At 47.9% G+C, this 16427-nt stretch overlaps 1 protein-coding gene across 2 annotated transcripts in view; it reads right to left on the reverse strand.

The window, feature by feature from the left end:
* Nucleotides 1-9284: 9284 nt before the first annotated feature.
* RAB7A (RAB7A, member RAS oncogene family) overlaps nucleotides 9285-16427 on the reverse strand; it is a 70811-nt gene continuing 63668 nt past the window's right edge. For both annotated transcript variants that reach the window (XM_026501483.4, XM_026501482.4), the window contains 3 exons: nucleotides 16205-16423; nucleotides 14533-14661; nucleotides 9285-10750 (listed from right to left, as the gene is read on the reverse strand). In XM_026501483.4, coding sequence (XP_026357268.2) covers nucleotides 10655-10750; nucleotides 14533-14661; nucleotides 16205-16423 — 444 coding nt within the window. In that variant the 3' untranslated portion in view covers nucleotides 9285-10654. The remainder of the gene's footprint in view (nucleotides 10751-14532; nucleotides 14662-16204; nucleotides 16424-16427) is intronic.

A 16427-nucleotide genomic window follows, 5' to 3' on the forward strand; every position in this document is an offset into this window, starting at 1 on the left:
TTTGTACCTGGAAGCATGTACCTTCTTCCCCCCTTCACTCTTTACACCCACCCCCACCCCCCACCCCTGCCTCCGGCAACCACCAATCTGTTCTCTGTATGAGTTTGGTTTTCTGTTTTTTAGACTCCACATATAAATGAGATCGTACGGTATTATGTCTTCGACTTACACTTAGCACACTGCCTTCAAGGTTTATGTTGTCAAAAATGGCACAATTTCCCTTTTTACGGCTGTGTGTATACGCGCGTGCGTGCCCACACACACACACACACACACACACCCATGCATCGATGGACTCTTAGGTTGCTTCCGTTCTTGGCTACCTACCATAAATAATGCTGAAGCAAACGTTGGGTGCATATGTCTTTTGACCTTGTATTTTCCTTTCCTTTGGATAAATACCCAGAAGTGGGATTGCTGAATCATATGGTAGTTCTATTTTTAATTTTTTCAGGATTCTCCACACTGTTCTCCCTAGTGGCTGCACAAGGGTTCCTTTTTTCCTCATCCTCACCAACACTGATTTATCAGCTTTTTGATTTAAGCCATTCTGAGGGGTGATATCTCCTTGTGGTTTTGATTTGCATTTCCCTGATGATGAGCGATGTTGAGCACCCTTTCACATACCAATCAGCCATCTATCTTTGTAAAAATGTCTATCCAGCTCCTCTGCCCATTTTTTTTTTTGCTATTTACAGGAGTTCTTTATATATATACGATGTATAAATACTTTCTCCATATTTCTTCAATTCTTGAATATTTTTCAAATGCTTTTCCACATCAATCGATGGGATCGTGTTGTTTTTCCCCCCTCCATTCTAATATTTTACTTATTTGTCAGAGAGAGAGCACAAGTAGGGGGAACGGCAGGCAGAGGGAGAAGCAGGCCCCCCACTGAGCAAGGAGCCCGATGCGGGACTCGATTTGAGGACCCTGGGATCACGACCTGAGCAGAAGGCAGACACTTACCCGACTGAGCCACCCAGGTGCCTGCATTTTCCCTCCATTCTATGAATGTGGATTATATTGATAGATTTTCATGTTGAATCATCCTTGCATTCTAGGAATAAACCCCACTTGGCCATGGTGTACAGTCCTTTATTAGGCGTCAGTTTCCTCCAAGGAAAGCAGACAAGCAATGACCTGGTAACATTTTGGTGCTCTTCGGGATAACCTGAATTAATGTCAGACCTGGAGGACCCTATCCCATGGCAAGGAATGAAAAGACAGCAGGAAGGTTCCTGGCCCTTCAACTCCTAGACAAAACAATCCCCAGATAGTCCTTTCTAGGGGTGGAAAAGTGACCGGAGCCAGCCAGGGCACTTTTCTGAATGGACGGCCACGCTAGAAGCAACAGATACAGACGGACACCCAACTATCGGATTCACCCCTTCGATTCAACAGGCCCTCCAACGTGGCCTTTTCCTTCCTTAGAGCTCGAAATTTGTTATGCCTTTACCCTTTCGCCTCCCTGGCCTAAAGTAGGGAGTAACAATTCACCCCTGAACTAGACTAAAGCCTAAGTGGCTAACAAATTCCAGCACTGGCTCCCTTCGTGTAATTCCAGCAAAATTGCATGTACTGCAGCAAAAGACGGCATCCCCAGCCTCGCCGTGTGAATGGAGGCGGGACTTCGGCCAGAGGAAGAGGAGCCAGCAAAGGTAACGTGAAGGCACCGCACTCGTCTCCTCGAAGGAGGGAGGGAGGGACAGGGTGCGCCATGCCAGCACCCAGGTCATCTTCAGGACATCCGGCATCTCCTGCTGCCCAGGAAGCCACGGTACGGAGAGCTGGTAGCGTGGGACCGGCGGAGCCGTCCTGCCAGTGCCTCACCACAGCCACACACCAGATCGGAAGCACGTGTATTCCACTCGGAATTCTTGGCCAGCCCTTGCAAAAGGCACTTGATGACGTACGGGGAAGGCAGGCACGTTTCAAATGAGGGGAGTCCTCAATTAGTGATCGTGATGGGGTACTGAGGAATGAGATCGCAGCCTGGCATCTTCTTCCAATCGTTTTTAAAACTTATTTTTAGAGTGTTAATTTCAGTGTGTTGGCTCTGCAGGTGCCCTCAACAAATTTTCTTTTTTGTAATGTATACACTCAGCGTGGGGCCTGAACTCACGACGTGAGCCCGAGATCAAGAGCTGGATGCTCCGCCAACAGAGCCAGCCAGGCGCCCCTTCCCTTCAGTTTTTTAAGAGCAGCCAGAAAACTAGATATTGTGTGGTATCTTCCAGTTTAAAAATACTGGTTGGATGTCTGGAAAGTGGGGTCAAAAGCTAATGGGCAGGACTGCAGGTTAGTGTGTGGCACGCATTTGAGAGCTTTTTTTTTTTTAAAGCCTAAATCCTCTCTCCTGGCTCTTAGGAACCAGCAATGGGCCTTATATGTAATTGTAGCTCATAAAACACTTAGGGTAACATTCGCACCGCCTCAACTCTGGCTGCACGTTAGAATCATCTGGAGAGCGCACCTGGGTGGCTCAGTCAGTTAAGCGTTTGCCTTCGGCCCAGGTCATGATCCCAGGGTCTCCCGGCTCAGCAGGGCGTTTGCTTCTCCCTCTCCCTCTGCCCCTCCCCCTTGCTTGTGCTCTCTCTCAAACAAAATCTTTGAAAAAAAAAGAATCACCTGGAGAGGTTTTAAAAGGCTACCAACCTTGGGGGCACCTGGGTGGCTCAGTCGGTTAAATGTCAGCCTTCGGCTCTGGTCATGACCTCAGGGTCCTCGGATCAAGCCCTGCTGGGAGTCGGCTTCTCCCTCTCCCTCTCCGTGCTTGCGCTCTTTCTCATAAATAAACCTTTATTAAGAAAAAAAAAAAAAAAGGCTATCTTGGGAGCACCTGGCTGGCTTAGGTGGTAGAGCACATGATTCAATCTCCAGGTTGTGAGTTCGGGCCCCATGGTGGGTGTAGAGATCACTTAAAATCTTAAAAAAAAAAAAAAAAAAGCTACCTGGGATACCCCAGCAATGTCAAGTTTAATGAATCGGAGGGATCCAGGCCTCCAGCTGATTATTATTTATTTTTATTTTTATTTTTTTTAAGATTAGAGAGCATGCACAAGTGAGGGGAGGGACAGAATCTTTTTTTTTTTTTTTTTAAAGATTTTATTTATTTGACAGAGAGAGAGACAGCCAGCGAGAGAGGGAACACAAGCAGAGGAGTGGGAGAGGAAGAAGCAGGCTCTCAGCGGGAGGAGCCCGACGCGGGGCCCGGACCCAGGGATTGCGCCCTGAGCCAAAGGCAGACGCTTAACGAAGAGCCACCCAGGCACCCCAGAGGGGGAGAATCTTGAAGCAACTTCTTGCTGAGCGCAGAGCCCAAAGCAGGGCTTGATCCCAGGATCCCGAGATCATGAGCTGAGCCAACACCAAGAGTCGGATGGATGCTTAACTGACTGAGCCACCCAGGCAACCCCCTCCAGCTGATTCTAATACACAGCCAGGCTTGAGAGAAAGGAACCTTCTTCCAGCCAACTTCACTTTTTTAAGATTTTGTCAGAGAGCATGAGAGCACATACAAGCAAGGGGAGTGGCAGGCAGAGGAAGAAGCAGGCTCCCTGCTGAGCAAGGAGCCCGATGTGGGACTCGGTCCCCAAAGGCAGCCGCTTAACCGACTGAGCCACCCAGGCATCCCTCCCAGCCAACTTTAGACAAGTTGTTTCTCTTACCTGTTTTTCCTCTTTACAGAGGGTAGTTCTCACAAGGTTTTTTTTTTTTTTTTTTTTTTAAAGATTTTATTTATTTCTTAGGGAGAAAGCAAGAGAGAGCACAGAGAGGGAGAAGCAGACTTGCTGACTGAGAGGAGAGCCTGATGTGGGGCTTGATCCCAGGACCCTGAGATCATGAACTGAGCCAAAGGCAGATGCTTAACTAAGCCACCCAGGCGACCCCCCTACAAGGTTTTTAAGGAAAGGGAAGGGAAAAGTTTTAAGTTAGGAAGGGGGACACGTGGCATGAAGCCAGCTTTAATAAACAAAGACAAGTAGGGGCACCTGGGTGGCTCAGTTGTTATGCATCTGCCTTTGGCTCAGGACGTGATCCTAGGGTCCTGGGTTCGAGCCCCGCGTCGGGCTCCCTGCTCCGCTGGAAGCCTGCTGCTTCCTCTCCCACTCCCCCTGCTTGTGTTCCCTCTCTCGCTGGCTGTCTCACTGTCAAATAAATAAAATCTTAAAAAAAAAAAAAAAGTCTTATAAAAAACAAAACAAAAAAAAACAAAGACAAGTGAAAAGTTGATGACAGACATAGGAGCTAATATGTAGACAGGATATGTTGCAGGCTGAACTGTGTCCCCTCCCCAATTCATATGTTGCAATCCTAAGTCCCAGTACCTCAGAACATGAAGACAAGCTCTTCAAAGAGGTCGTTGAGTTAAAATGAGGTCATATGCATGGGCCCTAACCCATTATAACTGGTGTCCTCATAAGAAGAGATCAGGACACAGACACACTGAGAGGGAAGACCACGTGAACAGACAGGGAAAAGATGCCCACCTACAGGCCATCAGGAGGAGCCCCCAGAAGGAACCAATTCTGCTGACACCTTGATCTCGAACTTCTGGCCTCCAAAATTGTGAGAAAATAAAATTAAGTCACCCAGTCTGTGGTATTTGTAATAACAGTCCTCGTAAACTAGTAATACAGGACATAGCCAAGAGAAAAGCCAAAGAAAAAGAACAATATGGGGTCTGTGAGGTGACCGTAATTTGGGACATAGGAAAAGGCCTCTAGGTCAGGTTCGTGGTCAGGTTCAGAGTTGGCTTCATGATGTAGTTCAAGGAGTGGCAGGTCAGATCATGTGTCAGGAGGAAAGTAAGAGGATAAGGATCACAGTGTTAAGGATAATTACCATCTCAGGGTCGGGTGGGTTAAAGTGGGTCCATCAGTACAGTGGCCAGATCAGTAGGAAGGTAATGTTATTTCAAGGTCAAGTTGAGAAAGGTTTAAATGACTCAATGTCAAAGTGAGATCTAGGACGGGTCAAGGTCAGGTTCAAAATGAAAGCAAGATATAGTCGTTATGATAGTCAGGGTCAGAACTAGAGTCAGATTCAAGGAAAAATTCAAATTCACTTCAAGGTCAGGGTGTCTCGAGGTAAAGGATGGTTGTTGGTGTCCGAGAGTTCTAAGGGGCAACCTGGCTGGCTCAGAAGAGCATGCGACTCTTCATCTGCTGTAGAGCTTATTTAAAAAAAAAAAAGTCTTCAGAATTTAAGGTCAGGTTCAAGATCCAATAAACACTTAGGATAGGATATGGTCAGACAACTGGTTTGTATCAGGATAAGGGTCAGGTCAGTGGTCTGAATAAAGTGAAGGGCCAGGATCAAAGTCATTTTAAATCCAGGGCAGCTCAAAATCAGGACTATCGTCAGTGACACGATGATAGATTCAAGGTCAAGTGTAAATTTGGACATGACATGGCCCGGACTGGACAATGATCAGGGCGTTTCAGATTTAGGTTCAGGGTCATGAAAAGCATCAGTGTTTTTGGTTCAGTACTAAAGGCAAGGTCAGTCTGAGCAAAATATGGTAAGGATGATGGTCAGGGTGAAAACAAAGGTCAGAATTAGGGCCTGGTTCAGGATCACTTTCAAATTCAAGGTCAAATTCATAGTCATCCCAAGTTCAGGGAGGGTATCAGGACGATGGTCGGTGTACAAGGTTGAGGGTCAAGTTCAAGATCAAGCTGAACAGTGGAGCTACAGTCAGAACATTAGATCAAGGTCAGGTTCCAGGTCAGCTTCAGTTAATTCAGGTTATTTCAAGGGGATCGTTCAGGATCATTAGTGTATGAAGGACAAGATCGGGGTCAAGAAGTTCTAGGTTAAAATCAGGGACTCAGTGTAAGATGGCAGGGTGATCAGAGTCAGGGTAAGGGTCAATTTCTTTTTTTTTTTAAGATTTTGAGAGAGAGCTCAAGCAGGGGGAGCGGCAGAGGGAGAGGGAGAAGCAAGCTCCCCGCTAAGCAAGGAGCCTGATGCAGGATTCAAATCCCAGGACTCTGGGGTCATGACCTGAAACGAAGGCAGGTGCTTAACTGAGCCACCCAGGCACCCCAAGGGTAAATCTCAAGGTCACTTCAAGATGATCAAATTTAAGGGTAAGTTCAGCATTGATCTTGGATAATTAAGATTTTGAAGTTCAAGTTAATTCCAAGGTTGTGATGAATATTAATGTAACATTTAGAGTCAAGTTCAGGTCAAGCTCAAAATGAGGGCAATTCAAGAGAAATGTGATATCCAAAGGGTGAGAGACTGGATCAGGGTTAGGATCAGGGATAAAATCAAGTCCAAGATTATTTCATAGGCAGGGAGGGTCAGGACTGGGTTCATGGAGAAGATCCAGTTTAGGGGTGCGTGGGTGGCTCAGTCGGGTAAGCATCTGCTTTTGGCTCAGGTCATGATCTCAGGGTCCTGGGATCCAGCCCCGCATTCAGCTGCCTGCTCAGCGAGAAGCCTGCTTCTCCCTCTCCCTCTGCCGCTCCCCTTGCTTGTGCTCGCTCTAATAAAATCTTTAAAAAAAAGAAAAGATCCATTTTGAGGTAAAGTACAAGGTCAACTTACAAGTAGGATGAGACATGGTCAGAATGAGTTTCAAGGTCCTTTCAAAGCCACAAAGGGTCAAGGTCAATGTGAGGTACAGGAAGATTGTCCAGGTCATAATGAAGGTTAAGATGTATAACATCAAGGTCATGTTCATGTGCAAGGTCAGATTGGGGGCAAAAATCACAGGTCTTTAGAGAGTGTCTGGCTGAGCCTCAGGGTTTGGGTCAGGATCAGTGAAATAAGATGAACGAAACTCAGCAATACACCTTCACCTCAACAGCCAGCTGACAGTTTGAGCCAATTAGGAGTCGTCTAATTAACGTAAGCATGCTGTCTCAAGTACTGATTTACAGAACTCCTAACTGCATGTTAGCATAAACCAAGGTGGACACAAGAAGTGTGCTCCATACCTTCATCTGACACATCCTCGCTCTGCGGTACAGTGAATTAGCAATGAATCTAAGTAGTGCTCATTTAGTACAAGTAAGCTCAGTCGCAGACATTCTTCCTAAAGGCAAAACCTTATTGCCGGTTAGTATTCACATGAACGTAAGCAACGCAACACACATTCACGTCAAAGGCATATTCTTAAGAAGTGGGAGGAATTAGGATCGATCTGAATAGTAGTATGGATAAGAATTCCTGTTAGTGCAGGGCCCCTGGGCGGCTCAGGTCATGATCTCCAGGTCTTGGGATCGAGCCCTGCAGCTCCCTCTCCCTCTGCCTGCTGCTCCCCCCCACTCGTGTGCTCTCACTCTCTAATAAAATCTTAAAAAAATGCAGTACAATCAGGGGCGCCTGCCTGGGTGGCTCAGTCGGTTAAGTGTTTGCCTTCAGCTCAGTCATGATCCTAGAGTCCCGGGATAGAGCCCCACGTGGGGCTCCCTGCTCAGCGGGGAGTCTGCCTCTTCCTCTCACTCTCCCGCTACTTGCGCTCTATCAAATGAATAACCCTTCAAAAAATAAAAATTCTTGTTAGTGTAACAAACAGCCCCAGACTCCTAGACTGCTGGAGTAAACTGCAGGCAAGCACTGCCATGCATTCATAGCATGAGTTGGTGAATCTGGATCAAACTAAGGCATACTATTTATTTTACCTATTTATTATAAAGATTTTATTTTTGAGAGAGAACAAGCAGGGGAGGGGCAGGCAGGGCAGGCAGGGCAGGCAGAGGGAGAAGCAGGCTCCCCACTGAGCACGGAGCCCCGATGGGGAACTTGATCTCAGGACCTCGGGCATAACCTGAGCCGAAGGCAGTCGCTTAACCGAGCCACCCAGGTGTCCCTAAGGCCTACTATTTAAACAAATTTACATTAGTGCGACAAATTCATCCCCATTCTTCTCCAAAGTAACTCCTTATTATCAGAGCAAATGGAGATGAATGGAAACACAGCAACCCCTGTTCATCTCAATTCACAGTTCACTTTTTAAAGATTTATTCATTTGTGAGAGAGCAAGAGTAAGAGCGCATGAGCCCCAGGGGGTGGGGGGAGCAGCAGGGGGAGGGGGAGAAGCAGGCTCCCAGGGAGCCCGACGCGGGGCTCGATCCCAGGAACCTGAGATCATGACCTGAGCCGAAACCAAGAGTCAGACACTGAACTGACTGAGCCACCCGGGCACCCCTCAGCCGTTACCTCTTAGTGTAAGTGGTCATCTCCGAATGGAAGAAGTCAGCGTCAGGATGGTCATGTTTTAGACTGATGGCTGTGATCAGAGGTCAAGGTCCACTTCCATGTCACATTTAACGTTAGGGCCAGAGAATAGGATCGTGGAACAGAAGCCTGGTTTGTAGAAGTGAGCATCACGCAGGTCTATAAGCCAGAGAAGGTCTAGGCCATGAGACACTAGCCACGGTGGAGTTGTAATTGTGAGGGTCTATTTTTTTTTTTGTTTAAGATTTATTTATTCGGGAGAGTGAGCAAGTGAGAGAGCGGGGGAAGGGGCAGAGGGAGAGAATATCCACGCTGACTCCTGCTGAGCATACAGTCTGCTGTGGGGCTCGACCTCACAACGCATGAGATCATGACCTGAGCCGAAACCAAGAGTCTTACGGACTGAGCCACCCAGGTGCCCCCGTTGTGAGTGTCTAAAAATGCTATCTGTAAGACAAATTGAGCCAAGAGCAGACAAGAGGAAAGAATCCAACTGAGGAACCTGAGAAGTGGAAATGCAGGAAAGTGGAGCGAAGTAGAATCCAAGAGCTTAGTCAGTGGTACTTCTAGAAGCAAAACCGACACCAACCCTCTGACTGAAATGCTACCATTCTGTAAATTTGGTTCTAGGTGGCATAGCTGATGACCTGTAATACTGGAGTACAGGGCCCTCTGCTGCCTCCTCTTCCTCTCCTGTGAAAAATGAGAAATCCAGAACCAGGATATCTAAGTATTAGCAACTACAGCAACTACGAAACAGAAAAGAGCACAAAGGCTACGTTCCGCTCCTACCCGGCAGGCTGTGCGTGGTCCACAGGCACAAAGAGCTTACCGCTGCTCCTCCACGGGGACAGTTTTCTCCACTCAAGAGTCCCCACACCCCATCACTGTGACTAAAAAAACCAAAACCAAAAACTAGGGGCAGGCACGCAGGGCTGGATGTGACAAGGCCTTGGTGCCTCGAAGGCACCATGTCTGCCCAGTTACGGAGGGCTCTTTGGCGATAAAACACGGGCTATGATTAGCTAGCATGGTCCCTACTGAGCCAAGGGTCTAGAAGAAGGAAGAAAGGGCAGAGGCAGATGGTCTTTGTTCTTGTTACATTTTATTGGCATCACGTTCGTCTCTTTACAGAAGAACTTGGCCCACACCCTAGAATGTAGACCTTTGGAAAAAGGGGAAGCGCTCCGTTAAGCAAGCTACAATGCAGGGGCAGATCCTAGGGAGGGGGCAGAACTGCCAGGGCTCCATACCAAAGAAACAGGTTGATGAATAGTGGGCAATACTGGGAGTTGTTGGGAAAAAGGAGAAAAAGGTTCGCTAACCTAAGGACACCACAAGCCTGAAGGGTGCCTTCCAGAAAAAAGGTATAGTCACTAGGACAGATCTGTCAGGGTTCTCCTTTTCCTCTTATCAGTAGGGTGCTGACCTAATAGGGGAGCTTCGAAGTGTGGAGCAGTGGGGGTGGAAAAAAAGGAAAAATGAGAATTTTACTTTCTGAAACAACAGCCATTTATCCATTGCACACACCACTGTATTATGCAAATCAACCTTTTGGAAAATTTAGACACAGAAGGGAACTAGACAGTTTTCCCCCTGGAGAGATGAAAAGCTTTTTGGCTCTTAAGTCTTTGATAAAAGGCGTACATAATTCTTGTGTCTACTGTACAGAATACTGCCTCTAGCTGGATTTCTGAATTCTGAGTTGCTAACACTCTGCAATCCAGACAGGGTTCAACCCTCCATCTTACACGCCTGCATTACAGGACTTAAACACATAATCCAAGAATTTCTTACACTAATTTATACATTTTTAATTGGTTGCATATATTAACATGTACTATAAGATTCTTTTCTAAGAAGCATTACATAATAAATGGATACTGTAAAAAGATCTGATTAGTTAAAAGTAACAAGCATTAACAGATACATACAAAACTCAGCCTGATCAGACTGGGTGTGAGCCTGTAATGAAGCATGGGGCACCAGCCTTCCCAAGTGGTAGCCTTCACAGGAGGGAGGGGTGGGGGTGAGGGGTAAAAAGACCACAAGACCGTTAAAAAAATCAGATAACTAATTAGACACAGATTAACTGTAAACAGTTCTCTCTCCCCAGTGGACAAGAAGAATAAGCTTCCGACGCCGACTCCACACCAGAACGATTTCTACAGCTTGCCTGTCCTGCTGCCATACGAGGGCTGATGTGGTGGGTGGGCAGACCCCGATGGAGTCATCACAGGCCTGGGCTGGAGTCTGTCTGCTTGTATCAGGGGTGTGTGTGTGTGTGTGTGTGTGTGTGTGTGTGTAAGGGTGAGTGTGACTGATGGGGTTTCTTTTGGCAGCTGGATTCGAGAGATGACTTTATGTTTTGTTTGGAAGAGGAGAGGGGGCTTGTGTTGGAAGGCCTAAGTGTGTTCTTTGTTTGTGAAGGACTCTGTGCTCTGCTCTCACTGCCCCTTCAGCAACTGCAGCTCTCCGCCGAGGCCTTGGCCCGGTCGTTCTTGTCCAGTTTGATGGGTTCGGGGAATTCGCTGTACAGCTCCACCTCTGTTTCCTGGGCAGGGAGAGAGAGAAAGGTCTGTTACTCAGGGCATGGCGAACTTCCGAGCTCAGCGGCAGCCTCAGTGGAGCTCTTCCATGGCTCTCGGCGCGCAGGGAGCTGGGGGACAGACGTGACAGTGAAGGGAGGGCTCTGGCAGAAGGTGCTCCATTCTCAAGGGCCGAGCAAGGGGAGGACAGGTCTTGTGATAACCCCAGGACAATAACTCCTGGGACAACCCTGGAGAGAGAAACCGAGCAGGAAGAGCAGCAATCGACATGGAGCAGTCAGGACACAGCTGACTCACGCTCTCCACCAGGACGGAAATCTGGTGGCTTGGGGACCACAGCCAGCTCACAGATGCTTTCTGAGGGCTCCGCATCGTACCATCGCCAATACTTCAAAAGTCAGACTCCAACACAGGCTGGATTCTGGCAGCTCTCAGCACTCCACCAAGCGAGTGTGGGCTGGAGCATGAGTGTACCTGCCGTCTCAGTCCCAAGACTATATGCCATTCATTTTTCTGGACTGATGGTCCCCTTTCTTTTTCTTTCAAAGGTTTAGGAGGGTTTTGCCTCTAAATGCTGCATACTTAGAAACCAGCTCTGGATGAATTCTATCACCAACTGTGGTGGGAGGTCATAGGAGATGGACTGTGATCAGTTTAGTATGACTTTCTGCTGAATGACATGTGTCCAGGGAGGAGCGCCTGTCCACTTCCTGGTGTAGGATAACAATTTGTCACTTCAACACTGAGCATCTAGGTGACAGGAACTGTTCTATAAAAGTAAAAACCTCTAGGAACACACAGTAAAAAAAAAAAAAAAAAAAAAAAAAAAAAAAAAAAAAAAAGGCAGTTTATTGACATCTATCAGAGAGTGTACAATTCCATTGTTTTTAGTGTATTCACAAAGTTGGGCAACCATCACCACTAATTCTACAAATTTTCTTCACCCCACAGAAACCCTGCACCCGTTAGCAGTCACTCCCCAGCCCCACCAGACACCCTCAAGCCTTGGCAACCACTGACATCTACTTTCTGTCTTAATGGATTTGCCTGTTTTGGATATTTAATTTGATGGACATTTGTTTGTTTTGGCTACTATGAGTAATGCTAGTATGAATATTCATGGACAAGACTTTGTGTGGACAGGGTTTTGTTTCTCCCGGGTATACACCAAAGGAGTGGAATTGCTGGGTCACATGGTGACGCTTCGTGTTTAACTTTTTGAGGAACCGCCAGACTGCTTTCCAGAGTGGGGGCCCCATTTTACATTCCCACCAGCACCCAGGAGTGTATTTACTATGAAAGGCAAAGGATGTGAAAAATGATAGTTTTACTGAAGGACAGCACACAAGACCTAAAATAATAGCTGTTACGGACTGAACGTTTGTCTCTCTCCAAAACTCCTACGTTGAAGTCCTAATCCCCAGCGTGCTAGTATTAGGATTAAGAAAGTACTGAAGGTGAAATGAGATCCGAAGGTGGGGCCCTGATCCCACAGGATCGGTGTGTCCTCGTAAGAAGAGACACCAGAGAGAGGGGTTCCCACTCGCTCTGCGAGCACAGAGGAGAAGCCGCGCACACAAGGAGAAAGATGGCAGTCTGCAAGTGGGCAAGAGAGCCCTTATTAGCAGAAACTGAATTTGCTGGCACCCTGAGAGGATAAAAGCCCGCTGTTCTGCCAGCCGGTCTGCAATACTCTGTAATGGGACCCAGAGCACACTAGTAAGACAGCTCTACTGAGCAATCCCAATTAGAGTCTCAGTGAGGTGTTGTGTTTGGGAAGGGTGAGGAAGGAAAAAGGTGGAACTGGAATAAAAGCCTCAGTCCAAATGGAAAATGCACCAAAACAGCCGAGGGCAAGACAAACACAAAAAAGCCTTTTTGTCAGTCACTAGTCACTTGTCAGTGGGGAAGACCTGCCTAGCCGAGGTCAGACTACAAGAGAAAGGCAGTCAAATCAAGATGGTCCAGGCAAGGAACATGCACGCTGTCAAACAGACTGGGGAGACCAGAAACAGATCCCGGTACACGTGAGCACTTAATACACAAAGGTAATGCTTCAGTCCACTGGGGAAAGTGGTCTATTGAACAATTTGCTACTAATATATGAAACAACTGGCTGTCCCTCTAAAAGAAAAAGGTGAGTCCCTATTTCCTGCCATAAGCCAAAATAAATTAAACTGAATTAGACAACAAATAATCTAGACACAGGAAACCTAGACATTTAAAATGACATACCTAACAAAAATTACTTTTAATGCCTCAGGGAGACAGCAGAGTTGGAAAAGTCACTTGCAATCCAGGTCAACTTAACTCCTGGTCAAAGAAGGCTCACGGGAAGTAACGGGCGCCCAGGCTAGTGCCATGGACTGCTGGTGTGCGGCAGGGGACCCAACGACCGGCAGCATGGCAGGAGAGTTTCAGATGGTGCCGGCCATGTGCTGGTGAGCAGGGAAGAGAAAGGACTGAAGTCCTCCTGCCCTCAAGGAAAGCGATCTGGCACCATCTTCTGAAAGCACACACACCTTTCATCTAACACTCTTACTCCTGAGAGACTAGCGCGTAGGAACGAAAAAGCCTCCTAATAAGGCTACAGGGACAGCAATATTCAGAAAAGCTGACGGTGATGCCAGTCAACAGGGACCTGGTGGAAACAATTACCCAGACCTGCTTAGATTTGCACCCAAGTGCAGGAACATGAGGAAAAGCATACTCTGTTACTGACCTAGGTGCGAAGGTGGGGGAAAGGGCGGGGGGGGGGGGGGGGGCAAAGGCCTCAGGCCTGCATCCTGTTACCAGTGTTGCTCAGCAGGGGCTCTCCAAGCCTTTTGGGTAGATGGATTCCTTTCATCACAGAACACTCAGTGCAGCCTCCAGCCCTTGGAACAAGCCATTCTAGTTATTTCCCTGCCCGTAGGTCCAAATGCCCTGTCCTGATGAGAACTGGTGCTTTCTATAAACCCGGTTTCCTGGATCAAGCAGAACCCGACTTGCCGTTTCCAGCCACCACGTGCTTCCTCAAATGTTCCCCGCAGCTTCTGGCCTGCACCTCACCTCTGACGCTCACCCACTCCCCAAGTCTGCCCGTCACAGATGACTGATGGTGCCTCATGATCTGTCTTAACTCGCTGGCCCCAAAGCTGCTGAATCAAAAAAGCCTTCAACTCCCTCACACCAACAAGAAGCAATGGTCTCTTTTCTGGGAACAGTTGAGAAAACGACATAAATCAGAAAGAAAACCTCACTTAAGGAATATAATTCCTAGAACTTCTGGTTAAGCTTTCCTTCTGGTGATCAAATATAACTAGTCCTGAGAATGCCAAGAGTAAGCCCATCTCATTCCATGCTCACAACCACCCTGCAAAGTATTACTTGACAGACGAGGATATGGAAGCTCAGAGACGATCAAAAAACAGAAAACTAGAGCTAATGAAGGGTAGCAGACCTGGGATCTGAATTCAAGTGTACCCCCTCCTTCAACAGAAGGAGCCATCTGACCGAGGGCCCCCTAGTGGTCCCACTCCTAACAGCATGCAAGGAGAGTAAGAACATACCCAAGTAAGGGTAGCCTCAGCCTGTCTTCATGCCCTTGCATTGTGTAGGTTATTCACAAACACGTGGAATTTCTGGAAGGTTTAGCAGAATGCCTCATTACCTTCCCAGATAAACACATGGGTTTTCCTGGTTACACAGAAAAAAGAGCTAAGAAAGATTAAGGACAAGAAAGCCAGGCAGGGCCTGGGTTGACGGTCAGTCACCAGAGGGAGCCAGACAGCTGCCAGAGACCCACCTGTTTAAGTGCATTCCGTGCAATTGTCTGGAACGCCTGCTCCACGTTGATGGCCTCCTTGGCACTGGTCTCGAAGTAGGGAATGTTGTTTTTGCTGTAGCACCAGGCCTGTGCCCGCTTTGTGGCCACCTGCAAGAGGACGCAGGGTGTACGTGTGCTCCTAACAGAAGCAGCTAGCACAGGTGAGGGAGCAGACCGGGGATGAGGGTGTGCAGGGGTTAGAGGAAGGGAGCTGCAGACCTGTCCAAGGTCACACTGCGGGCTCTGTGTAATACAGCTAGGCCTCAAACCCGAGCCCACTCCACAATCCATAGTTTCTGACCCTTAGCTACGCTTACAGCCGGACGACGAAAGGAGTAAGCAGCTAGCCCGCGAAGTACCGAATCGTTTCTCTTGGGACCTCAGAGGTCCCAGCCCAGGGAATGCCTGGCAGCTTGGTCTTAAGGTTTGTAGTCCCTTCCCCATTACTGCTAGTGTTACATCACCTGTGCCACAGCATTCTGCAGCTCTCACCGACACCTCTGCCTCTACCCTAATTCTTTCCCCCACCCCTAGCCCACTTTCAGGCACGAGAGGACTGTCACCTAGGAAAGGGAGAAAAGGAGATCAATGGCCAGAAATAAACCAAGCTATAATTAAGAGTCTATGCTCCCAAGAGAAATGCTATTTCAAAGTAAACCAGAGCAATTTTACTCAAAGCCCAAAGTGCAACCTTCTGCACACACGGAGATCCAGGCAGGCCCCTGAGGTGCAGGAGCACTCAAGAATGACAAAACCTAATTCCCTCCTTTTGAGTGCAGAAGGAGAACTGAGGCTCAGAGGGCAAAGACAATGGCCCAAAGTCAGAGCCGGCCTGAGACAGCATGAGGATTGAAACCAGGTCTCCTGGGCCCTGGTCCTCAAAGGCAGCTGAGTAGAAGGTAGTTCATGTTCCCACAGGTACCTTTCTGGAGCCAGTCTGGGCTTCGCACAGAACCCGCCAAACCCCAAGTCACCTTACAAGCCAGTGTCTCTCGGTGGAGAGGAAAACAGCAATGGGCCAACTAGAAAGCCACCATTTCCCAAGCTCCTCCTGGGTGCCAGGGCTTTTGGGTACACCGTCATCCGATCCCAGAGTATTCTTGTTATATAAGTCAAGATTCAGACTCCAAGAAATATTCCCAAATTAAAAGTGTATGAGCCAGGCTTTAAATGCAAATCTGCCTTTATATGCAAAAGACCAAAATGCAGACTTCAACTGGCTTCAAGTCAAATTATTTCGTGGGGACCAAAACGATGGGCAGTATAGACAACTCCATAAAATGGACTTGCTACTCTGTTGGCGTAATTTCGAAGGGAAGACCGCTGCAGATTTTCACTGTCCTTGTTTTGCCACAGCGGAAGCAAAAATGGTAAGCCTTTGCTAGATTAGGAAACAAGGCCCAATTCCTTGGGCTGGGCAGGTAACTAGTTAGTTATCCCTCCCCTCTACCCCACTACGGGGGCGCACACACACACTGATGTACTGGGTACTGGTCCTTAAGGCACATGTCTTTTTACCAACTGAAACTAAAAACAGGACCTGTCATCTGAAACTTAGCTGCCACTTTGAAAAGGCCCAGTAGCCACGACCTAAATGAGGGTAGATTCATAAGCCTCCATGTTGAGGATTCTCACTGTCATCAGCACTTACTTGTCTGTTTTCGAGGTCAATCTTGTTTCCCAACACAACGAAGGGGAAGTTTTCAGGATCCCGGGGACTGGCCTGGATGAGAAACTCATCTCTCCAACTATCGAGGGTTTTGAACGTGTTGGGGGCAGTAACGTCAAAGACCAGAACGCAGCAGTCTGCGCCTCTGTAGAAGGCCACGCCGAGGGACTGGAACCGCTCCTGGCCTGCCGTGTCCCAGATCTGC

This window comes from Ursus arctos, unplaced genomic scaffold (assembly GCF_023065955.2).
Source record: "Ursus arctos isolate Adak ecotype North America unplaced genomic scaffold, UrsArc2.0 scaffold_14, whole genome shotgun sequence".
NCBI lineage: Eukaryota > Metazoa > Chordata > Mammalia > Carnivora > Ursidae > Ursus > Ursus arctos.